The following is a 25739-nucleotide window of genomic DNA, read 5'->3' on the forward strand; positions in this document are numbered from 1 at the left end:
TGCCTCTTTCGGGTTCTGCTGCGGGAAGTTACTGTGTCCCCAGCTTGGACTCCTGATTCACGGCTGTCATAATGGTTTTTACTCAGACTCTGCGTTGCAACCCAAGCCTCCCCTGGGTAGTAGAGGACAGAGCCTGCTTCATGTTTACAGTGGGAGGGGCTTCCCAGAAGCAGGTTATTGGTGACTTCCCGAGTGTGTTGAGGGTGTGGCGTATCTACACCACAGATGCTGTTGCACACACTAGTTCCTGGGTGGGAATGAGCAATCCTTTCTCTTTACCTTTTTTAGGCATCAATCTCTGTTTTGGACCCCATATTGGTAGTCTCAATTTTTGGAGCCCATACTTTCACTGTAGGATTGATTATGCCAGATATTTTGGGTTTTTTTTTTTTCCCTTGGCAACAGGAGCTGCTACTTAATTTTATGTTGAGAGAATTACACTGAGATATATAATACGTATTATTTTCTAACAGGTTATTAACTTGGGTAAACCTCTTAAAAACCTCGGCACAGCAACCTTGAATATCCAGTGGCCAAAAGAAATTAGCAATGGCAAATGGTTGCTTTATTTGGTGAAAGTAGAATCCAAAGGCTTGGAAAAGATAGCTTGTGAGCCGCAAAGTGAAATAAACTCCCTGAAACTAAAGGTATGTTGATGGATTTATCTCCTGTCTCCATCGATGTAAATAGGGAAGCTAACCTTTGAGGGGAAAATCATCTTTTTCCTTAGGAAACTGACATAGTGGCATGTTGACTTTTTCTCTGGTGTCAGTTTCTCTGTTACAGTTGAGTATCCAAGTCAGGCTGAGGGTTGCTGCTGATTAGTGATCGTTATGGCAGGGTCATTCAGCACTTGTTGAAGGAAATGACGCTTCCTGGAGTTTTACAGCCCAGTATGACCTATAAAGAGGACTAGGATATGCTTCTGCGGGTTGGCCAGCCAGTGTTAACTCCTGGGAGAACCAAACTCATTACAAAGGATATTGGCACCTTAGCAAGTGACCTTCAGAGCTTTCATTCTTATTTTTTAAAATAGTGAATACTTAGTCGAGTCTTTATTGTGTCTCAGACACTGTGCTAAGCATTTTATTTGCTTTTTCTCATTTCATTCCCTTGATAGGCCTTTAAGGTATTTTTCTTATCCCTACCACTTCATAGATGAGGAAACTGAGGTTCAGAGAGATTAATGTTTTAAGAATCAGCTCGGCAGTTAAGAGGCAGATTCTGCATTCAAGCTCAGCTCCACCTGTTTTCAGAGCCTGTGTTCTTAACTGCTCAGTACTGGTGCCCAGAACGGGTTTATCATCTATGCTCCAGTTGGCAGATCTGCTTTGTTATTGCATGTCTGTTTCTTTTAAGTTGTAGAGTGACTCGGGTATGACCAGTGTTAACAGTTGTCGGCTTATAGAAGTATCCTCTGTTCGTCAACTTTGAAAAACAAGATGGTCCAGGGGTGCCTGGGTGGTTGAGTTAGTTGAGCGTCTGACTCTTGATTTTGTCTCAGGTCATGATCCTAGGGTTGTGAGATCGAGCCTCATGTTGGGCTGTGTGCTGAGAGTGGAACCTGCTTAAGATTCTGTCTCTCTCCCTCTGTGTCCCTCTCCCCAGATCACTCTCTCTCTCAAATAAAACTAAAAAAACAAAAACAAAACCCAAGATGGCCCATTACTCTTAATCCCGTCTTAAGGAAAATGCTATTCTGAAGCAGAATTCTTACATGGCTTACTTTTCAGTACTCTACTTTGAATAAGTCACTGACTAGTTCTTTTGCTTTTTTCCTTGTTCTTCGGTGTCATTTATTTATTCAAGATGTGCTGATTTTGTACCATACATTAGTTACTGAGCTGGGTGCTAAAGATAAAGCAATGAAATCTGATGCCTGAACTCAGGGTACTCAGTCTGGTGAGGAGACAGAAGAACATAGAAAGCCTCTTTCTTTGCCTGAGTTTTGAAGTCAAAGTGGGAATAAATGACCTTAGTCAATAAACTCGCAATGAGATCGGAACATTTGTGGACTTTACACTTAAATTATTTCCGTGCCTTCGATGACAGGAGACGGGCAGATGTTAATTGCTGATTACGTGAATTTGGCGTTATTTGGGAGGGAGGGCTCAAGGGTTTGTATGCTAGGGACAAAGAATTACATTAAGTAGAACTGGTTTGGATATAATTTCTTTTCAGGAGTCTCACAACTCAAGAAGGAAACGGGAAATTGCGGAAAAACAGACAGATGATGGCAGAAAATTTTCTTTATTTGCTGAAAGAAAATATCAGACCCTTGTAAGTATTTTTTCAAGAGCCAGGACTGTTTGACAGATGGTGGCGGGAAGGTCTTGCCTGTACTGTTGGATTTTAACTGCCCCTCTTGTGTCCTGTCCAGAATTGCAGCATGAACGTGAACTGTGTGAACATAAGCTGTCCGCTGCGAGGGCTGGACAGCAAGGCCTCTGTTGTCCTTCGCTCGAGGTTATGGAACAGCACGTTTCTAGAGGTTTGGTCCTGCCGTGAGGCTGTCCCCTGCAAGTCATTTGCTGTTTCTTAGGACATCTCTCACTTCCTTAATGCATTTGCTAACTTTGTCTCCAAACAGGAATATTCCAAAATGAACTACCTGGACATTCTTGTCCGGGCTTCCATTGATGTTGCTGCCGCTGCTGAGAATATCAAACTGCCACATGCAGGCACTCAGGTGAGAGGTCCCCCTGTCTTGCCTGAACTCGGAGAAAATCACTCTGTCTCTGCCCTGTGCCCCAGCCTGAGGACATGCTACCGTGGCACTCATTTTGCTCACAGCACTGTGACCCCTCCTTTAGGAGAAGTCAGATGATGCTTTAAGGTGCTGCCACCCCAAGCTGTATTTTAATAGAATCACTGGAAAAAGAAGTACCCCTGGGGTCATCTAGTTCTGCAGTGCACGTGGCAGATTGGAGAGCTCTTAGCCCCGTGAAAGAATGGGTGCACCTCCCACCTCTGTAGAAACCCCAAGTCTTCGACCATCCCTGATGCCGCAGTCATCGCTGGGAGTGTCCCCGCTGATGGTCACCACCACTTTATGGAGCAGCTCATGGCACGTGTGGCCAGCTGCAGTTATTGGAAAAGATCTCTTTACATGTGAATCCAGAGGTGAATCTTACAAAATCGGTCCCTGGCTATGCACCTTGGCACAAGTCCCAAATGAGCCCTCTCTCTTAGCCACGTAGCGGCCTTTGGAATAACTGAAGGAAACGGAGATGCCCCTTGGACATGCCTTTCCTTCCGTTCAGAGCGAAGCATCCACCTCTTCCGTTACCCGTCATGCCAGGCCCTCTCTCCTCCTGGGCTGGCGCTGGTCCGGCAGCGTGACTCCCACATGGGCAGAGTGTGGACCTGCTGTCTGCCTGGTTCGCCTCACCCTGAGGCCCCGAACTCCAGACACCTCAGCCCCACGCTTCTGTCAGCCTAAAACTTGGTCTTGCTGTGAACATGGGAGACTGTGTTTGCACTTCTAGCGGCTACGGTTTGTGTTCTGCTGAAACTTCCCGGTGTTTTCAAAAGAATGTGCTGTTAAGCTATAGCTCCCATATCCTGTCCTTGAGCAATTTTTAAAAATCTAAATGTATACCTTTTAATATTTTTTAACGTTTATTTATTTTTGAGAGACAGAGGCAGAGTGCAAGTGGGTTAGGGGCAGAGAGAGAGGGAGTCACAGAGTCTAAAGCCGGCTGCAGGCTCTGAGCTGTTAGCACAGAGCCTGACGCGGGGCTCTACCAAGTGCGAGATCGTGACCTGAGCCGAAGTCAGAAGCTTAACTGGCGGAGCCCCCCAGATGCCCCTAAATGCATGCCTTTAAATGTGTCCTTACGTTTTATGTGATTTGCTTGTGGTCTGTCATTTCAGTTCACAGAGTAGTTCTGAGTCTTGATCATTTGCCCTGGTAGTGTTCTATGCCTGCAAGGTTTTATCTTTTTCAAAGCTGAGAGGCATGCCTTCTCTGGCCTCACCCAGGCAATTGAGAAAAATGCTTCATGGGACTGGGAGCAGTGGCTTCGGGGGCACACTGGAAAGGGTTCCTTGTGGGGGTCTGTAGCCCACAGGGGCTTCTGTCATGCTCTCAAGATACAGTGACTGCATGTCATAGACCAGGATGTTTTACAAGAGACTGGAGAAAAAGATTGTGACTTACCGTTCTTAAACCGATCTACGGATGTGCCTATAGAAGTGTTTTGGCTTCAGTCCTTTGAGCCAGCAGTGAGCTCTCCTGAGCACTCGTTTCTGAATACAGTGATTTTTAGCTGTTAAAACCTATCATCCAAACTAGAACACATTTGTCTTTTTGTCTGGGGCAAATGCTAAACTGGGCAGGATGCTGGGACAAGGGATATAAATTAGGATTGTCCTAGGCTCACCAGGACATACGTCACCCTGGCCTTAGATTATCTTTGCATGTTATTCCAGCCCACCTTTCTGCCTCTTATCAATAAGGCATCATAGAGGACGGTCAGTGGAGCCATAACCTTCCTGAGAAGCCCTTCTCTACCTTCTCTGACTGGAGGCAGCTGCGATAGCTTGCTAGAACTTTAAATCAGTAAGCCTGAGGGGCTTACTGCCTTTTGGTTTCGGCTCAGGTCATAATCTGCTGGTTTGGGAGTTCGAGCACTGCAGTGGGCTCTGTGCTGACAGTGCAGAGACTGCTTGGGAATCTCGCTCCTCTCTCTCCATCCCACTCCTGCTTGTGTGCACTCTCTCTCAAAATAAACACTTAAAAGAAAAAAAACAAAACAAAACAACAGTAACCCTGAGAATCACTGAGTTTTTAGAGCTGGAAAAAGAAGAAACACTTTAGAGGGGATGGATAAACATCATAAAGCATTAATAAAATGTCTACAATTTACTAGACATTTTACCTATGTATAGTCATTTAAACCTCAGAAGAATGACAAGGTGGACTTACCCATTTTACCAAAAAGGAAGCAGGCACAGTTGGGATCCTGAGTTGAAACCTATAAGTCTCTGGTTTCAGGGCTCCTATTCTTTGACTCTGTAACGCCTGCTTCCCAGTAAGTCTCCAGATGTCAGATTCCCATGAAAAAACAATCCAAGGGAGGTTGTCTCTCAGGTCACAGGACTGCCATGTGATGTGAGACCAGACCTTGGGCTCACAGGCCCCCATCAAGTGCTCTTGTTTTCTGGAAGATGATGGGACTAGGGTGCTGGTACCGTCTAGTGGCTGGGTCACAAATGAAAGTGAGGTTCTCTGGGGCATTTCATGTAAGGGCTTGGAGAACTCGTGCATGCTAATGGGAAGTGGAGTCTGCTGTGACCCTCCTTGGTTATTTAATAATGGGTGGATTTGTGAATTACTGTTTTGTATCTAAAGTGCATTTCTTTTGAAAATGGAGACATTTGCTTATCTCTAGTCTTCTGGTACCTCTTCTATTGACTCTGATTTCTGAGATACAGCAGCTCAGATATCCATCTACATGTTTCTTTAGTATTTTCTTTAGTATTTAGGTGTACTTTTCCTGGGCCTAAAGATGTGAGCTTAATTCAAGTGTCAGGATGCCTTTCTCTTTATTCCCTCACTTATTGTGGGTTTCAGTTTCATCTTTATCTTAGTCCATCTGTCCTTGCTAGCCTGAAGATCATTTTTCTTTGGAGATAGAAGCAAAGGAGGTTGAGTAATTCAGTCTTGTCTTTTGGTCTTCATATTAAAACTTCTCCTTGCTTTCACTCTAGTCCTGGCTAGAAGGAAAGAAAAGGAAGAAAAACAAAAAAACAAAAAACACCTTTTAGTTTCCTTATAACCCAACCAATTTTAAGAGTGTTCTGTTTGCTTCTCAATACATTTTAGCACATTGTTATAATAAAGTCAGAGAGCTGGTCACCTAATTGAACCAGATAAAATGGTTACATTTTAGCATCAATTAAATCCATCCAGTTAACAAGTACTTATTGTGCACACACACTACGTGCCTTCCCTGCACAAATGCTAGAGAAGCAAAGTTGAATAAGATACAGTGTTGACTGTTAAGAATTTCATGGTCTAGGGGAATGTGAACCAGGAGATAATTGTTGAATTAAGTCAAGGAAGGAAGAGATTGTTTATTGGTTGTATTTATATATCCCCCACTTCATTCCTAAGGAAATTGGAAGAGTATCTGCTTCCTCGTTGCCGAAAATAGGTAAAAGGCATATCATTCTTCAGGGGAATGTGATGTCCTTCTTTTGGCTGTAAATTCAGAGAATATGAGATCTGGATCCTTTTACAAGATGGGTTTCTGATATGAGGAACGCGCATGAAAGGTGATGATGTCTTCAATAGAGAGTTTTGTGAAAGAGCTGAAAATCCCTTCATGTGATTTCTTACACTGATGTTCTAAGAATAGAGAGTACTGGGGCTCCTGGGTGGCGCAGTCGGTTGAGCGTCCGACTTCAGCTCAGGTCACGATCTCGCGGTCCGTGAGTTCGAGCCCCGCGTCCGGCTCTGGGCTGGTGGCTCGGAGCCTGGAGCCTGTTTCCGATTCTGTGTCTCCCTCTCTCTCTGTCCCAAAAATAAATAAAACGTTGAAGAAAAAAAAATGTAAGAATAGAGAGTACTGTGTCACAGAGTTGATTCAGGGGAACCATTCAGGCAGTGAGCAGGCAAATGGGGTCTAAGCACTGCTCGCTCATGATGGAATTTAATGCGTCAGCAGAGCTTAAGCCTCGTCTTCACATGCATATGTGAAAAGTGCAAACGCCTAGATTTTAAAGAACCCCCACCCCCCCCCCCAAATGTTTTTGGAGTTGGAGTCATTTCTGCTCCCCTTAACCTGTCACTGTCCATCAATAATAGCTGCTGTGGCAAGACCTGACCAGGCTTTCCAGAGCTCTGCAGCTCACGTCTGGTCTCCCCTTCCCCAGTTCTGAGGTCAGCTCCCCCTTGATTCCCAGTCCCAGCTGGAGAATGGCTGTCTTAAAAACAAAACAAAATTTAGGTGAAAGTTTTATGGAAAAAACAAAGTCTTGCTGACTCGCCTCTCTCACCTTCCTGGACTGCAGGACTGCAGTATGGCCTTACACACAGCCTGGGTTTGCAGAGCACATCTGCCCTTTACAAGTGTAGCCCTGCCCCTGGCTTCAGTCTTCAGTCTTTGACGCTGAGTTGTTTCATAGTTTCTGAAAGGCTCCAAAATCTGGTTTGAATGGTAGTCAGACTCGGGGCTAGACCCCTCAGCAGGATGTACACTCCACCCCCACCAAATCAAAAATTACCTTGTTCAAGCTCTTATACTGTTGGATTGCTGCCATTTATAGGAGTGGTTTCCCCTATCATCAGCCATTTAAAAGGTACTCTGATACACAGTGCGATTGTGGGGCTGGGTCCCCTGCCACGGACCAGTCTCCACTCTCCACTTCCAGATTTATCAGAACTTATTCTTAAAAATGAGGATGGTCCTTCCAGGTTGTCATCTGGCCCCCAAGTAAATGAGACCAGCATAAGCTAATTTTTTTTTTGTTTGTTTTGGTTTAGAGTAGGCAGGCTTACCAGTCACATCGAGTACGCTATTTCATCACTGGTCTCTCACCATTCTTTCTTCCCACTAAATGGATACGCCTGTGTTAGACCCAGTAATCAGGGGGGGTTTTAGCTTACAGCTGGGATGCCTTTCCGAAGGGGGATGGAAGGTAGGGAGGATTGAACAAAGGGGCCCCCTCACCCCCACAGTTGTCTGGCAGTTTGAGAGAAACCTCACTGAGAGCATAACAGGAAACACAGTAGCTGGGAGAGGTGTCAGAGTTGGTGTAACAGGCTGAAAACAGACTTCTTTCCTCCTAAATGTTCAAAGAAAAGCAATTCTCTTGCTTTAAAGTATATTCTGTAAATGAGGCTGAGAAGCTACTTTCTATTATAAGTAGAAAGAGAAGTATTTTAGTGAAGAGGTTTTCTTTTAAAAAGAGAATCATGTAAGTACGGAAGCACAATGCAGACAGACATAGAAGCACTTTTAGGCAGCATCAGGAATTCGGTACTAATACAGAGTACTTGACTGAAAACACTCCTCAGAAGCCAAGTACTCACACTTTTTCTTTACCCTTCACCTTACATTCTTGTAATTCAGAAATATCAGAAACCCAACTGGAAGCTCTCTAATCCGTTTACAAAATCCTGTTTGTAGCTATCACCAGGTCTTTTACGTGCTTGGAAAAATAGTCTCCTGGTTTCACAGAAATCCACCTGAATCCTAAACGCACATAACTGAGTTGTTGCAAATTGCTGTAAGCAACTTCTTAGGTTTCTGAATAGACACTATTTCTGTTTCATTGGTATTTGCCAGCTATCAAATGGTTAGAGTTTAGGCTTCTCACCAGCTGCAGCTTACAGCTCTAAGCCCTCTAAGAACAAATCCAGGGCTTACTTTGTCCAAATATATTATTGTAGAACACACGTACACGGCCAATGCAGGAAACCTTACTGTGTGTTAGGGTCCTTAGTTGGACATCCTAACGAAAAGTTAAAATGTATCAGCAATGCAGCTCCATCCCTATTTCCATATTTCACATCATCTTTAAAATCTGAGTGAGGAATGGGATGCCTGGATGGCTCAGTCACTTAAGTGTCCAACTCTTGATTTTGGCTCAGGTCATAATCTCAAGGTTCATGAGCTCAAGCCCCACATCAGACTCCGTGCTGATGGTGTGGAGCCTGCTTGGGATTCTCTCTTCGTCTCTCTCTGTCCCTCCCCTGCTCATTCTCTCAAAATAAATATATAAACATTTTTTTTAATCTGAGGAATATAGGCTAATTATGGCCTATATCAGCCATTTTGGGCCCTTCTATTTCCATTAGTGAAAATGAAAAGAGAAGGTGATCATTCTCAAAAAGATACTCAGATTATACAGATGAAACAAGACTGGCTGTGTATTGATGAGTGCTGAAACTTGGTGATGAATAAATGATTTATTATACAATTTTCTCTACTTTAATTCAATATAAAGGTTTTAAAAAGATGGGTTAGCAAAAAAAAAAAAAAACTTTGTCAAAACACAGTCCAGCATTTTCCAGGTTCTGAGAAAAGATCTCATATCAGTTAGATCAAAGGCATCGCAATTAGGCTGTATTCAAAATGTGTCTGGAACAGAATTAGAACTATGAACCCCACTTACAGTGGTGCTTGCTTTTGTGCCCCATAGGTTCGTGTGACTGTGTTTCCCTCAAAGACCGTAGCTCAATATTCAGGAGTACCCTGGTGGATCATCCTAGTGGCTATACTTGCTGGGATTTTGATGCTTGCTCTCTTAGTGTTTTTACTCTGGAAGGTAAGTCCTGGCTGGCATTTGAGTTTTTATGTTTTTTGAAAACAGTGAATTTACACTGATGGTCTGTACATTTCTTTGTAATGCTTCCCTTTCCCTGACATTTTATTATAAAGCTTTGCCAACATAGAGCAAACTTGAGAATTTTACAGTGAAACCTGTATATCTACCAAGCACCTTAGATTTAAAGGTATGTCATTTGTACATTATGAGGAGCTTCCTAAATAAAAAAAATCTTGGTGCTTTTCACATAATTTAGCTGTTCGGAAAGTAACAATTTAAAAGTTTTACTACTTCAGCGTTTTCTTCATCTTAAATTAGGAATCTAAGCCAAATTGTTGGATATCCCATTAACCTGAACGTGTATCCTTGTTAATTTCAACTTCTGTGAATAAACGGGGCTTACTTACAGTTGCAGCCAGATTAGAAATAGAAAAGCATGAAATTGGGGTACCTGGGTGGCTCAGTTAGTTAAGCATCCGACACTGGATTTCAGCTCAGGTCATGATCTCACAGTTCGTGAGACCGAGCCCCGTGTCAGGCTCAGCACTGACAGCACAGAGCCTGCTTGGGATTCTCTCTCTCCCCCTCTCTCTCAAAATAAATAAATAAACATTAAAAACATGAAATTAATAACTCCATTGCAAGGGAGTCTTCATAGCCTCTATCAAACATGAGGAAGATCTGGGTTTAATTTGATGTTCTTCATGAGAATTTGGTCCCGCAAATAAAGTTTAGTATCTTCCCCTTGATTTCTGCCAGTAAATAGTCTACATTACAAAAATATGTGTGTGGGATGGATGCATACTTTCTTTGCCAAAGATTATGACCTATAGATTTTGGACGATTCTAAGTGAGTAAAGGAGGCTCATAGTCCCTTATCGACAATTACAAATTGCAAAAAAACTCTGAAAATTTGTAACGACTTATTTGGGAACAAGACGACATGTGAATATACCCTTTATTTAGCAGTTCTGTGAAACTAATGTCTAGATTACAGTGGCATTATGTATGCAGCATGTTACTTTTCTAAGATGCCAAAATTTCTGGATTTCCAGAAAAATTCTGGTCCACAGGATTTTGGGCAAATGATTATGAACCTCTACCAACAATCTCCAGGACCAAACCATCTATATCCTTCCCTTGGATCCAAGTATAATTGACAAGGAGTCAGGATATTGTCACTTTCAAATATTGGACATTTCTTTTTTGTTTTATTTTTCCAAGTAACTTCCTTTTCCTAGTGTGAGATAACTTTCTGGTGTCCTCCAAATGTGTGATTGAAGCTTCGTAATTGTTCATGCCAAGACTCCTCCTTGAATTGGACATTAGCCAATCCTACCTCTGATGTTCACTTTAGGCAGTAGGTTTCTCTGGTCAGCACAGCCAGCCACAGGAGATGCTCTGGAAGCTATTTTGGTATCAAAAACTGAATTTGAGGTTTGATATCTGAGGATGGCCTTTGTGTACTCTTGGGAGGAGGTCACAAAGACAGTCTTTTTCAGAGCAGGTCTTATTGGCAGTCTTTAATGAGGGTGAGACATAGCAGTGGGTTGAGAGTTAAGAAACCCAAGCTATATAATTTTAGGCAAATCATTTCATCTCCCCAGGGCACTGGTTTGTTTTAGCTCTTTAGTACGTACATTGGACTGTGTGATCTCATGGGTTGTTTGTAGCTCTAAAGTATCCAGAACTCAAAAGTGCAACTCAGACAACCTCTATGTCCCCTCCATGAAGATCATTTTTATTACTTTACGGATACTCTTCTTTCTGAAAGTGAACTATTTTTTTGTGTTAAAATCCTAGAACTGGAGGGCCGGAGAGGACTCTGGTTCAGTGGCCTTTAAAGTGAGTTTTGCACATCCACATAGGTGCCAAGATGAAGTGAGGCAGGGGAGTTAGTGCAAATATCCCCACTTCAACCAGAGTAGTTCTGATATCTGCTTTAAATTCCAGGATATTACATAGGGTTTTGTTGGAAGGTAAAGACAAAAAGTCCTTGAGGCTGGTCCAGTCGCTTTAATTGTGCCAACAAGGATGCTCATGCCTGTGGATATTAAGAATGTTGCCAAACTGCAGGCAGGACCAGGACTTTGGGTTCCTGGCTCATTCCTTCTCCCCACCCTGTTGCCTGGCATGTGTGACTGAAAGTTGGCTGGGTGTGTTCACTGTATTAAATGGGGAGAGTCAGAAGTAAACACCAGGACAGACAGTTTAGATCCGTGCTGCCCATAAAACGCCCTGTGATAATGGAAGTGTTCTGCAGCTGCACTATGCAATGTGTAGTCATGAGACACAGGTGACTACTGAGCACTTGGAATGTGGCTGGTGCGACGGAGGGATTTTTCATTTAAATTTGAATACTCTCATGTACTTAGTAGTTAGCATGCTATACAAAACAGACCTAGATTTTTACTTTCATGAGTTGCCAGGCTAGGAAGCACAGTTTTCCAGGAGGGCAGGTTTATTTGACCAAGCTATGTTTCAAAGGGCAGGTCCATAGCCTTATGAACAAGTAGACCAAAGAATTTCTCCATCATTGAATGAAGGAAATTATAGTAGAAAGTGGAATTACACTTCTGTGTTCATTTAGAGTGACTTAACCTGAAGAACATAGGTTCCTACCACTTAAGGGTTTCATAGTGGTTCAGAATTTGGGAAAATGACAGCAATCATTCTTTCATGATGGTAAATTCAAATTTATATTGTGATTTACCCACAAATCCAAAGGCTTCAGGTAGATGGCATTTGTTCCATACAAGTTACTGTGAAAGGCAGAAAAATGCAGCATCTTTTTTTATTTGGATTTGTGCTAAATTTTAGAGAACTTCCTTAACCTTTGTCTAAGTAAAACGCAAAAGTCAGTCTTTTGCCTGTTTTAGAGTTCATATTCATAATCGTTACAATGATTTTTGTCCTCAGGATTTCTGTTACAAATACAAAAATCAGCTGAGTAATGTCATCTAAGTATCTGACCAGAGGAGACCCATGAGAATCGAGTTGGTTTGGTCGCTGTCCGTGTAACATAGTGCGGTGGCTGTCCACTTTTGGCTGATCCATCATGGTCTCTTTGTAAATAAACAAGCTATAAATAGAAAACAGGTTAACATCTGAGATTTGCTTTTGTTTAGCTCTTATATAAAAAACTGTAAAACTGACTAAATACCTTGCTTCCTTATAGTGTGGTTTCTTCAAGAGAAATAAGAAAGATCATTATGATGCCACATATCACAAGGCTGAGATCCATGCTCAGCCATCTGATAAAGAGAGGCTTACTTCTGATGCATAGTATTGATCTACTTCTGTAATTGGTAATTGATCAATGTTTTTTAATTGCTAGCTGTGGGACGTGCTATGGTTGTGGTGGCTAACTTTAAGAGCAACAGCTTGCTGTGTGTGTCCCATTAACAGATGTTTCCAAATGTCCACACTGGCTTGCCTTGCTTGGATTTATTCTATTTCACTTGAAAGCTCAGGGTTTTTTTATTTTTTTAGAAATGCACAAAGAATCTTTTGTTGCAGGTGAGTTATTCTGTGTTGTTGTCAAACATCACCCACAGCAATGAAGAAGATTGTAATCTATGTACACACAAAAGGAGGCATTAGCCCTCCACAGTAGCCCAGTTTGCCATGTGTTGTCAATCCAGTACCTAGCATCCCACTTGGAATTTCAAAGATGAATAAGAAATCGTGACCGGTTTCTTGTCCATTTTGGAATTTCCCACAGATAGAAGCTTGTGTTGACTGCCTAATTAACCTGTTGCATGTTGGAAACATTGTGTTTCTCCTGAAGAGAAGGCTTTCTCACTGTCTTTTTTGATCTTGCTATAAAGTGATGGGGGAAGGCTTGGAATGCTTTTATTGTTGCTCAGAAATTGTTTTATGCTAGCTAAGCATGCAACTTCCTTTTCCTGCTTATCTACTACAGGTCAAAGACCATTACAACAAACTATGACTGTTGTTGACATGGTGGACATGATGGCCAATTTCAGAAGATGGTTCTATACTAAAGTGACCTTCATTATGCAAAATTCTAATATAAAAATGCTCTGGACAGTTACTATTTCAATGTTGTTGTAATGGAGTTTGATCTTGTTTCATGTTCCTAGAGATTTTATTCAACTTTGGTTCTTGGTTGATTTTAAGTTCATGTATTTTGCTTCTCTTGTGTGTAGATCCATGGAAACAGGAATTGGTGATAATTCCTTTTTCCATTTCTCTGGGCATGAGAGGATAGAATTACTCCATAATCCCTTTCCATGGCATGGTCATGATGAACCCCACCCAGCATTTCCATTTCAGTTTTACATACCACCCTTGATTTCCTCCTTTGTCTAAATGAAGAGCCACATTTTGTAACTGATAGGTATTTTGGCTTTTTGCACAGAATAATTATGGAGTCCAATGTAGAAGTGGCCTTAGAACAAAATGTCTTGGTCAGTTTTTCCTATTGATTTAGTCATGCCTGGATATAATTTTACTTTGCCCTGTGACACTTTTATAACATCTAAATGTTCCATTCCTGTTACGTGATACAAATTGACCCTTCCAACTGTCTTCCTCATCTTCTATCTGCATTAAGTTGAAAACACATCTGTTTCATTAAATGTACATTTTATTCATTTTAAAAATTCAGTTTGAGTAAAAAACTTCCTAATATGTTCTCAATAAAAATCTACTTTCGATTAGATTTTTTAAAAAATGAATAAAATATATATTCATTAATAATTTAAGTGTTAAATTTCCTTTGCCAAAAAAATCAGGGGTGCTCGGAAATTCAATGTAGTGCTACTGTCTTTGTGGTACACAATTGATTTTATTACAGGACACAGTTACTACATGATTTATTAATGAAACAGCTTAATTTATAAGCACAACAGGAAATGCAGGCAGTGTAAATTGCCTGGTAGCTAATGAGAGATATGTGCTGAGCCTTGGAGGAGAGAAGATTCTTAAATTGGCTCATTTGAACACTGGCATATTTAAATAGTAATTTGTAAAATATTTGTGATCTGATTCCATTTTGTTAGTGGGAATGGGGTATGAATAATCTTTGGTTTATGGCCTTTATTAGAATATCATTTTTAAAGACCAATCTTTTTAACCTGAAAATTAGATCTTTAACATCTAATATCGTGATTGTAAAAAATGGAAGCATTTTTCCATAACTCTTGTTAGTAGAGACACAATGGAAAAACGGACTTTTCTTCCAATGTTACAGCTGTCTTCTGTTTATCCCCACTGCTGGTATGTCTTTTGGACCTACTAGTTCCTTCTTAAAAGAAACCATGTTTATTTTTTCCCCTTCATCCAAAGGTAGGCGTAGCTGAACAGAAAGCTTAGACATTCCCATTTTGTGCATTTGCTTTTCTTGAGATACTTAGTTTGTTTCTGTTTCTCTTTCCCCTTCGTCAGTGCGGATTCTTTAAACGCTCTAGGTACGATGACAGCGTTCCCCGATACCATGCTGTGAGGATCCGGAAGGAAGAGCGGGAGATCAAAGATGAAAAATATAATGATAACCTTGAAAAAAAACAGTGGATCACAAGGTGGAATGAAAATGAAAGCTACTCTTAAAGGGGGCCAGAAAAAGCTTCACGGTCCCCAAACTGCACCCTCCCCCTCCCAGCTCAAATCAAAACGGACTTAAAAGGCTGCTCCATCCCTGGAATATTAACTTCAGACAGACTACACACAGTACGAACTGAGCAGTTTCAACTGTGGACGTGGTCATGTAGCCTGAGGCTCCGGTTTTGCACAGCCAAATTTAAGACTGTTGGAATGGATTTTTCTTTCACTGCCTTAATTTAACTTTCCGGGTTGCCTTTGTTGTTTTGGTGTGGCTGACTTACACGTGCCGGGACAGGGACCGCCGGGTGGCGCTCACGTGACATCTTCCCGCTTAGCCTAGCTGAAGAGGGCTCCCCGTCTCGGCGCTAACAGACTGGTCCTAACCTGGCGCTGCCTCTGCACACATTGTTCCCATAGGACTCGAGAACTCGCAAGTTAACTGTCCCTCATCACAAGACTATGCCGTCGGGGGAGTTGTATTTCGATTTAAAGTGCTATTCTTAAATGTGCAATAGGTGATGTTGCCATCCTGCCATCTTTTCCCATTTCCTAGATGTGTGAATACTCACACTAGATAACATACAGGTTTCATGCTTCCTTTTCACTAAAACACACAGGTGCAACAGACTTGAATGCTAGTTATACTTACTTGTATATGGTATTTATTTTTTCTTCTTTATAAACCATTTTGTCATTGACAGGCCAAAGATTCTCTTCCAGTTGGATTAAACCATCAGAATTAGAACCTGGATTGTCATGGTTTGGATTTACTGCAAAACAACAACAACAACATTCCTTATAAAGTTCCTACTGCATCTCCCTTCATGACAGCCCTCACACGCCTTCCTCCAGACCCAAAATGTTTAAGAAATAGGAATTAACCATAGAGGTTTAATCCTTACCACACAGTGGATATTTCTGAGTTTGGAGCCCTGTGTGATGTGTCCTGCATTTTGTGCTGTAACTTTCAGGAACCCTTGGAAATAATGTGTTCGTCTGCTGAACTTCAGTGCAGTTTAGTCCTTACTGCAAGTATTGTATAATCAGGACTTGAAAGAAATGGTGGGTGCCTCTGGCAGATCCAGACTGATCCAGCGTGAGACTACTGAGTATCTGATACCGAAAGTCAGAACATCATGGCTTTTAAGTTTTTAAATGTTGGAAACAGTGAGTCAATGTTCTGTCTTTAACTTTGTTTCCTCCCCTAATCTGTATTCCCCCAAATTACTTTGGGACTGCACTAACCACAATTTTAAATGGCTTAATTATAAGAATGAAGTGGCATTTTTATACATTCAACAGAGATTGAATAGATAGTAAAGCTGAATTTAAAAAAATTTCAAAATGTTGTTATATGGGGAATAATAGCAAGCAGGTGCTAATTTGTTTGCATATAGTATAAGCAGTGTCTCAATCTTTCAAAAGAACAAAATACAGCTATATGTGCCATTTTTGCTGTTGAGCTTTTTTTTTTTTTTCTTTTCAGAAATCGTATGCCCTTAAGATACTCTTGTTGTACTTTGGGATTTTCATTCACAGTTTTACAAATGATACTTTGTTTACAAAAATTTCTCTAAAATCGGTCATACCAGTGTTTGAAATCTCAATTTCTTCCTTAGGTATGCACTGTCTTTCTAGGTTGCTAAGAAGCTGGTATTTTGAGTGTTACAGACCTTTGTTATAAAAAAAATGAATAAAAGGGAGGGAGGAGGTGGAAGGGTGGTTCAACAACAATGAAACAAGAATGTAGTGGTGTTTATTGTTAAAAATGTCATCTCAAGTCAAGTCACTGGTCTGTTTGCATTTGATACATTTTAATACTAACTAGCACTGTAAAATTATTTCATGATTAGAAAATACCTGTGGATATTTGTATAAAAGTGTGAAATAAATTTTTTATGAAAGTGTTCACTGCTTAGTAACACCACATTATATATGTGAAACAAACTCTAAAATTATAACCTGAATTTTTTTTTTTATTCCATGGAGCCAAACTGAAGTATTTGAGGTTTTTATTTTATATGATTGAAGGTTTTCTTTTTTTCCTTTGGGCTCTACTGTTCAGTTGATGTCAAAAGAAAATGATCTTAAAGATGGTTTATTCAAGATGCCTACAAATTGAGAGATGTCGTTTAGCAATGATACCATGGAATGAAGAGTAAAAGTTCTTAGGGCAAAGTTGCTTTCTTCTTAGAAGGTATTTTGGATGTGACATGTGTCATTACTGATCACCAAGGACTGATCTGGCAGAATTGACCAGTCTGAAAATATTTTCTTCACCAAAGGATTTTGTTTAGATTTAAGCAATATTATGAACCTTTTCTAGCTGGTTTATCACAATCTAATAAATAAAAATAAGGCATGTATGTAGTGCTCAGATAACACAGCATGCACTGGCCTGAATAATTTTCCAATGCAAAATATACTGTCTAGTAAATTAATAGTTTTCTATTTGGTATTATATAGTGAATTGTAGTCTTAGTTCTCTGAAGATCAGACAGGTATTACCACCCAAAGAAATGTGGTAGTTTTTAATGACAGACCAGTGGCTGTGAACCTCTTATTCACAGTCCCAAGGATCCGCCCAGATTAATTACTACAGTGTGTAATCACTCAGAGTGTCAGTACTGTGGCCTGGCTAGGGTGATGGCATAAATGACTTGCACTGGACATCATGCCAATACTTTATAGGACGCCAGGGATTCTACCCCTTTCTCTCCCTCTTAAAAAATCGTACAGGAATGCCTAGAAATGACAGTTGTAGAGTAATGGGAATCATTTACAAACACTGACGTTTTGTTGTTGGTTACAGAATACTTGCCACAACCACATGCTGGGTCATGCCCTTGGGGTTGAGACTAGTTGAGACTATTGAGATGTAAGTGGGAATGCTTTAAATTGTCCAGACCAGGGGAGTAAGGATAAGACCAAGCCTTCTACTCTAAATGAAAATATCTTATTGAGAAGTGATCTCCAGTACACTAACCTATGAAAGGACAATGTGGGAAGACAGACTGGGATTAACAGATTGTTTTGTTTTGAAGAAAAGAGTGAAATGCTATAGGTGGCTGGGTTCCACATGAATACAACCTGAGGGCTAAGAAAACAGGAATGTATGAAAGTTGTGATCAGGTGGGGTAGCATAAAGTAAATGATTACAGGCAATTCTATAACACCTAAGGGTAGGGTCCAGTCATGGCTCAACCACCAAGGAGAAGGCAAGGTTCAAAGAGATGAAGAAAATTAACTTCAGAATGATTTCAAAAAAGTAGCTATCGCAAAAAAAAGCTAGTAGGACTCTGTTCTTCTAGTAGTTCCTGCTTCTGGTCAAATGGCAAGTGTTTTCTTTCTCTTTGTTTCTCTTAAAAAAAAAAAAAAAGGTTTTGCTGACTCTGAAAGGCCCAGCTGTTAGAAATGGGGAGCACTGAGTGCTGAGTACCAATGGCTGAGGCCAGCTGTGCAAAGGCGAGAACAACAGACCTATCTAGAGGGACTGTTGTGAAAGGATTCATGGTTAAATCCTCCAAGAATAAGTGAATTATAAAACACAAATCAGTGAGAAAACTGGTCTAGCACAGTGTGAGGGTGGAGAAGGTGCCACAAAGTATATAACCAGCCAGGGAATGGTTAATGAGGACCCTGGAGTAAAGGAGTCAGGTGCAAATTTTGTAAGTCAGTGGAGCTCATGGGCATCAGTCTCTGCCCTTCTGATGCCATCTCTCAGGCTGTCTGTTGCATGGAAATGGGCAGCAACAGACCCATGTTAGCAGAGATCAGATAAAATTTCCTACTATTCATTCTTTTAGAACATTCACAAAAAAGTCTCAAACTATAGGGATGACATTACTTCTTTTGTTATCCAGAGCTTAGCAGATAAGCATTCAATTCACCAATAACCAGTAGATCGATTTAAGTGAATATTCTGCTAACACCCTGTCATTGTGAAATGGAGATAGATGTCGTTTAACTGTTTCTTCCAGTTGGAAGTAAAACTTCTAAGGATGGTAATAGACTCTGGGGATACACATACAAATGAGACCTCTTATAGGAAGCTTACCTAAAACAACAGATGGCAAACCAAAGCAATCTTGAGAAAGAAGAACAGAGCTAAAGGGATGTATCCCAGATATACTACGAATCTATAATAATCATAACACTACGGTACAAGCACAAAAAAAGACCTATGTCGATGAAACAAAAGAGAGAGCCTAGAAATAAATCCAAACTTATCAGTTTATGACAAAGGAAGCAGAAATATGCAATAGGGAAAAGACAGTCTTAATAAATGGTGCTGGGAAAACTAGTTTCTTACACCATACACAAAAACTCAAAATGGATTAAAGACCTAAATGGGAGACATGAAATCATAACTCCTAGAAGAAAACCTACGTAGTAATCTCTTTGACATCAGCCTTAGTTAGCAACATTCTTCTGGCCAGGTTTTCTCAGGCAAGGGAAACAAAAGCAAAAATAAACTATTGGGACTATGCCAAGATCAAAAGCATTTGCATAGTGAAGGAACCGACGAAAGGAAAAGGCAACCTGTTGAATGGGAGAAGATATTTGCAAATGAAACATCCAATAAGGGGATTATATACAAAATATATAAAGAACTTCTACAACTTGACACTAAAAATAGAAATAATCCAATTAAAAATGAGTAGAGGACCTAAATAGACACTTTCCAAACAAGACACATGTGGCTAACAGATACATGAAAAGATGCTTAACATCACTAAATATCAGGGAAATCCAAATCAAATCATAATCAGATATCACCTCACACCTATCACACCTGTCAGAATGGCTAGTATCAAAAACACAAGAAACAAGTAAGTGTTGGTGGGGATGTGGAGAAAAGGGAACCCTCATGTGCTATTGGTGGGAATGTGAATTGGTGCAGCCACTGTGGAAAATAGTACGGAGGTTCCTCAAATTAGAAATACCATATGATTCAGTAATTCCATTACTGGGTATTTACTCAAAGAAAAAAATACTAATTTAAAAAGACACAGACACCCCTATGTTTACTGCAGCATTATTTACAATAGCCAAGATATGGAAGCAACCTCAGTGTCCACTGATAGACGAATGGATAAAGAAGATGCGGTATTTACGTTCTGTGGAATATTAGTCATAAAAAAATGAGATCTTGCCATTTGTGACAACATGGGTGGACCTAGAGCACATTATGCTAAGTGAAGTAAGTCAGAGAAAGACAGATGCCATATAATTTCACTTATATGTGGAATATAAAAAACAAAGCAAAGCAGAGACAGATGACCACAGAGAATTGGTAGTTGCCAGAGGGAAAGGGGGTGTGGCGAGGAAACAAGAAAATGGGTGAAGGGGAGTGGGAGATGGAGGCTTTCAGTTATGGAATGTGTAAGTCACAGGGATGAAAGGTACAGCACAGGTAATACAGTCATTAATACTGTAATAGCATTTTATGGTGACAGATGGCATCTATACTTGTGATGAGCACAGCATAATGTATAGACTTGTCTACTATGTTGTATACCTGTAACTAACACCATGTGTTAACTATACCTTGATTTAAAAAAAAAAATCACACACACACACATGCACACACAAATTCTCTATCATTACCACAGTCCTCCCCATACCTTTTATCTGACCTCTAAGAATGGGAGAGGATCTTAACAAAAGTATGATTTATTTTCTTTTATGGTCATTTTTGGGTAGAAGTATGCAATAGTTTGGGTTTCTTCGTCATGTGAAGCTATTATAATTCATTTATTTTGACATTCAATAGTCATAAAGAACCTGTTAAAGTACCTACTACAGGCCAACGTCTATGGAAGGCGATAGAGATACAGAAGTAACACAGACTTGATTCTTGTCCTTGTGGAACTTACCATATGATAACTAATACTTAATCAAAAAAGTGGTTGGATGGCATGATAGCTAATTTATACTTTTAAATATAAAATCCACTGCCTTTTGTCTACATAATGATATTACTTACCAGATCTTGTATAGAATGGACCAAAAATCATAATCAGAATTTATGAAAAAGTTATTCCCAAAGAGTAAAATAATGTAATGGATGCTTTCAGTAGGAATCAATTTGTGTTTTTTCCCTTTCTTTTAACTCTTACTAGTAGTGTAATAAAATACTGCAATACTTAAAAGACTCTAAGAAAGAAAAATGTTTAGATAAAACAACAGATGGTGCTGTCAAACACGGATGAACTCACTTTATAGAAGTAACAGAATTTAAAATCTTGCATTAAGATATCAATGGTTGACATAAGAGGAGTACCTGATCCTATGTGGGTAGAACTTGCCTTCAGAACCAACCCCATTCCCGGAATTTTTGGAATAGTCATTCTCAACCTGAGCTGCACATTTGAATTTCTAAGGAACATAAAATTTTAAAAAATCCCAATGCTTAGACATGCCGGATAGACTCTTTTAGAATCCCAGGATGGGACCCCATGCATCAGTGCTGTTCAAGGCTCCCCACATGACTCAAAGTGCAGCTGATGTTGACAACTGCTTTAGAAGTCACTGGGTGGCCTGGATATTTATGGAAAGGGCTCTTCACTCATGGGAAATGCCTCGTTTCTGCTTATGGTGCTTCCACCGCACCAGCAACAAAAGCTGAGAAGCCAGAGGCATATTTGCCATAGAGAGGGAGCAAGTGGTCAGGGTGTGTAAGAGCAAGGCTCGAGCCACACTGCTGAGTGTGAATTGGCTTCTGCTCCTAGAATATAACCTGGTGAGTGACTGACATGTTTGTGCCCCAGGTTCCTCATCTATAAAACAGGACTGATAGTAGGAGCCTCACAGGTTCTTTAAAAAATATATATTTTTTAATTATATAGAGACAGCATGAGCAAGGGGAGAGGGACAGAGGGAGAAAGAATCTCAAGCATGTTCCACGCTGAGCATGGAGCCCAATGCAGGGCTCAATCCCACAACCCTGGGATCATGACCTGAGCCAAAATCAAGAGTCGGACGCTCAACCCACTGCGCCCTCAAATGCCCCTCTCATAGGTTCTGGTAAAGAGTAAATGAGATGATTCGGAAGTGCTTGTTAAATGTTTTTGTAATTACACTTGTTTGTTGTGTAGAATCATAACACATTAAATAAAGTAGGAAGGAAGTAGAGAAATCTAGTTTTACTTCCTCATTTCACAGATGGGGAGACATAGTTTCTTTTGATTCTCACTGACCTTCTGTCTCACTCTTCAATGTCTATCATACCCCATGATTTACTAGTGGGTGTTAATAGCTACAACCTACAAGCTTAAGTACCTTTAACTACAAAGTACTGTGAACTGAAGTCTTGAATTTGAACTGCTTATCAACATAGGTTACTTTGTACAATAAGACTGACCTTATTTCTGTGTCTTACCCCTTAATACAGTAACTGTAATGCAGGCTGGGGTTGGGGCATGCACACAAAGTCAGTGTGTAGGCATCTTGAAATTGCTTTGTACTGATTTTGGATTTTTTTTTTTCTGAAATGGAAGAATGTAAAAAAAAGCAGGTTCCTTTTTAAAATGCTTTCTCAGTTCTTTACACACACTATCAATTCTTTGGTTTCCTTTAGTGGGAGGGTGCCCTACCGTTTTGTTGCTTATTACCTTTATTGCTATGCAGAAGAGGAAATGCTCACAGGGCCCATCTTGTGCTTGACTTACATCATGAACATTAAAGATCAGAGTTTACTATTGGAAGAACAGCTTGAAAACTCCCATTTCTCCCTCTGACATGTCAGAATGTACAGACTGAAAGACTTATTAAAGGCAAAAACGAAAAAATGAGCACTTTCCCCTAGGAAGACAGGTTCTGCTTCATCAAATTACTGACAGAACCCAAGTTCTAGGGCACCTGCCTCACGGAGAAAGCTACTCCTGGTTAGGAAGTCTCAATCAGCAGAGTGGCTATGAGCAGACTCCTCATACTTTAACAAGCCAAGAATCACCTGGAGATCTTGTGAAGATGAAGGTTCTGATTCAGGCAGTCTGCAACAGAACCTAAGAATCAACATTTCTAACAAGCTCCAGGTGCTGCCAACCTGCTGGTCCATGGATTACACTTTGGGTAGCAATGGTTTCAGGGATAAGTCTTTGTCTAAGTTACTTCTCTGCCACTTCCTACTTGTGTGACCTTGGACAAATATGCTAACCCCTGACCTCTGGGGAAGAAGGCAGAGTAGGAGGATCCTAGCCTCATTTTGTTCCATAGATACAACTAGATAACACCCACATCACTGTAAATAACCCGGAAGAACAAACAAAACCCAAAACCAGCAGAAGGAAACAATAAAGATTAGAGCAGAAATAAATGATATAGAAACTAAAAAAACAATACAGCAGATCAATGACAACAGGAGCTGGTCCTTTGAAAAGGTCAACAAAATTGATAAACCTCTAGCAGATTCGGGGGGAGAGGGGGTAGAGAACTCAAAATCACAAATGAAGGAGTACAGATAACAACGAACACCAAATAAATACAAAGGATTCTAAGAGAATTACAAAAAACTATATGCCAACAAACTGGACAATCTAGAAGAAATGAATAAATTCCTAGAAACAAGTAGCCTACCAAAACTGAAGCAGGAGAAGATAGAAAATTTGAACAGACTGATTACCAGCAATGAAATGGAGGCAATAATCAAAAACTCCCAACAAACAAAAGTCCAGAACTAGACAGCTTCACAGGCAAATTCTACATAACATTTAAAGAAGAGCTAATACCTATTATTTTCAAAGCATTCCCGTAAGGAAAAATTCCAAAATCATTCTATGAAGTCAGCATTTACCCTGATACCAAAACCAAAGACACCACCAAAAAAAGGGAACTATAGGCCAGTATCTCTGATAAACATAGATGCAAAAATCCTCAACAATTCGCAACCTGAATCCAACAATATATTTAAAAATCATTCAACATAATCAAGTGCAATTTATTCCCAGGATGCAAGGTGGCTCAATATTTGCAAATCCATCAGTGTGATACATCACATCAATAAGAGAAAGGATAAAAACCACAGGATCATTTCAATAGATGCAGAAAAAGCATTTGACAAAGTACAATATCCATTCATGATAAAAACCCTCAACAAAGTAGTTTTGCAGGGAACATAAAATAGGCGTTATATGAAAACATAAAAAAAGCGTTATATGAAAAACCACAGTGAACATCACACTCAGTGGGGAAATGCTCTCAGGAGAGGTCAGGAACAAGACAAAGATGTCCACTCTCACCACTTTTATTCAACATAATACTAGAAGTCCTAGCCACAGCAATCCGACAACAAAAAGAAACAAAAGGCATCCAAATTGGTAAGAAATAAGTAAAACTTTCATTATTTGAAGCTGACATGATACTATATATAGAAAACTCAAAAGATTCCACCAAAAAACTTCTAGAACTGATAAATGAATTCAGTAAAGTCACAGTATATAAAATCGATATACAGAAATCCATTGCATTTCTATACACTAATAATGAAGCAGAAAGAGAAATTAAGAAAACAATCCCATTTACCAAAAATAATAAAATACTTAGGAATAAACTTAACTAAAGAGGTGAAAGACTTGTACTCTGAAAACTGTAAAATATTGATGAAAGAAATTGAAGATGGCAGAAAGAAATGGAATGACCCTCCATGCTCATAGACTGGAAGAACAGATATTGTTCAAGTGTCTATACTACTCAAAGAAGTCTATGGATTTAATGCAATCCATATCAGAATACCAACAGCATTTTTTTTTTGTCCAATATATGAAGTTTATTGTCAAATTGATTTCCATACAACACCCAGTGCTCATCAACAGCATTTTTCATAGAACTAAAGCAAACAATCCTAAAGTTTGTATGGAACCACAGAAGACTCCGAAGAGCCAAAGCAATTTTTAAAAAGAACAAAACTGGAGGTATCCCAATCCCAGATTTCAAGATATACTACAAAGCTGTAGTAATCCAAACAGTATGGTACTGGCACAAAAACAGACACAGAGATCAAAAGAACAAAGAGCCCATAAATAAACCCATGATTATATGGTCAATTAATCTTCAACAAAGGAGGCAAAAATATGTAATGGTAAAAAGACAGTCTTTTCAACAAATGGTGCGAAATCTGGAACAGCTACATGCAAAAAAAAAAAAAAAAGAAACTGGTACACTTTCTTACACTATACACAAAGATAAAGTAAATGGATTAGGGACTTAAATGTGAGACTTGAAACCATAAAAGTCCTAGAAGAGAACACAGGAAGGAATTTTTCTGGTATCAGACATAGCAACATTTTCCTAAATAGGTCTCCTGAAGCAAGAGAACATAAACAAAAATAAACTTTTGGGACTACATCAAAGTAAAAAGCTCCTGCACAAAAAAGGACACCACCAACAAAACTAAAAGACAACCTACTGAATGGGAGAAGATATCTGCAAATGATACACCTGCCTGATAAGGGGTTAATATCCAAAAAATATAAAGATCTTATACAACCCAACACCAAACAAATAATCCAATTAAAAATGGGCAGAAGAGGGGCCCCTGGGTAGCTCAGTTGGTTAAGCATCTCTTAGTTTTGGTTCAGGTCATGATCTCACAGTTCATGAGATTGAGCCCTGTGTTGGGCTCTATGCTAACAGCACAGAACCTGTCTGGGATCCTCTCTTCCTCTCTCTCTCTGCCCCTCCCTTGCTTGCATGCGCTCTCGCTCTCTCTCTCTCAAGATATATAAACTTTAAAAAAATGGGCAGAAGATATGAACAGACATTTCTCCAAAGAAGACATACATGTGGCCAACAGACACATGAAAAGATGCTCCACATCTCCCATCAACAGGGAAATGCAAATCAAAACCACAATGAGGTATCACCTCACACCTGTCAGAATGGCTAAAACC

The 25739-nt window shown here is 40.0% G+C and overlaps 1 protein-coding gene and 1 long non-coding RNA gene across 3 annotated transcripts in view; one reads left to right on the top strand and one right to left on the bottom strand.

Moving 5' to 3' along the window:
- Positions 1–16758, top strand: part of ITGA6 (integrin subunit alpha 6) — a 78600-nt gene extending 61842 nt beyond the window's left edge. The window contains exons 20-26 of one of the 2 annotated variants that reach the window (XM_040475396.1): positions 474–647; positions 2182–2280; positions 2381–2491; positions 2591–2689; positions 9154–9279; positions 12458–12587; positions 14692–14804. In XM_040475396.1, the coding sequence (XP_040331330.1) occupies positions 474–647; positions 2182–2280; positions 2381–2491; positions 2591–2689; positions 9154–9279; positions 12458–12565 (717 nt within the window). In that variant the 3' untranslated portion in view covers positions 12566–12587; positions 14692–14804. Of the gene's footprint in view, positions 1–473; positions 648–2181; positions 2281–2380; positions 2492–2590; positions 2690–9153; positions 9280–12457; positions 12588–14691 lie in introns of both variants that reach the window. The other variant, XM_040475395.1, reaches the window with a different exon arrangement.
- On the bottom strand, positions 13874–15604 carry LOC121030701 (uncharacterized). Its single transcript, XR_005790361.1, has 2 exons — positions 15497–15604; positions 13874–14799 (listed from the first exon to the last, which is right to left on the bottom strand). It is a non-coding gene; the product is annotated as an uncharacterized LOC121030701 (long non-coding RNA).
- Positions 16759–25739: the final 8981 nt, after the last annotated feature.

Source organism: Herpailurus yagouaroundi, unplaced genomic scaffold (assembly GCF_014898765.1).
Source record: "Herpailurus yagouaroundi ecotype Mexico unplaced genomic scaffold, PumYag 140, whole genome shotgun sequence".
Classification (NCBI taxonomy): Eukaryota; Metazoa; Chordata; class Mammalia; order Carnivora; family Felidae; genus Herpailurus; species Herpailurus yagouaroundi.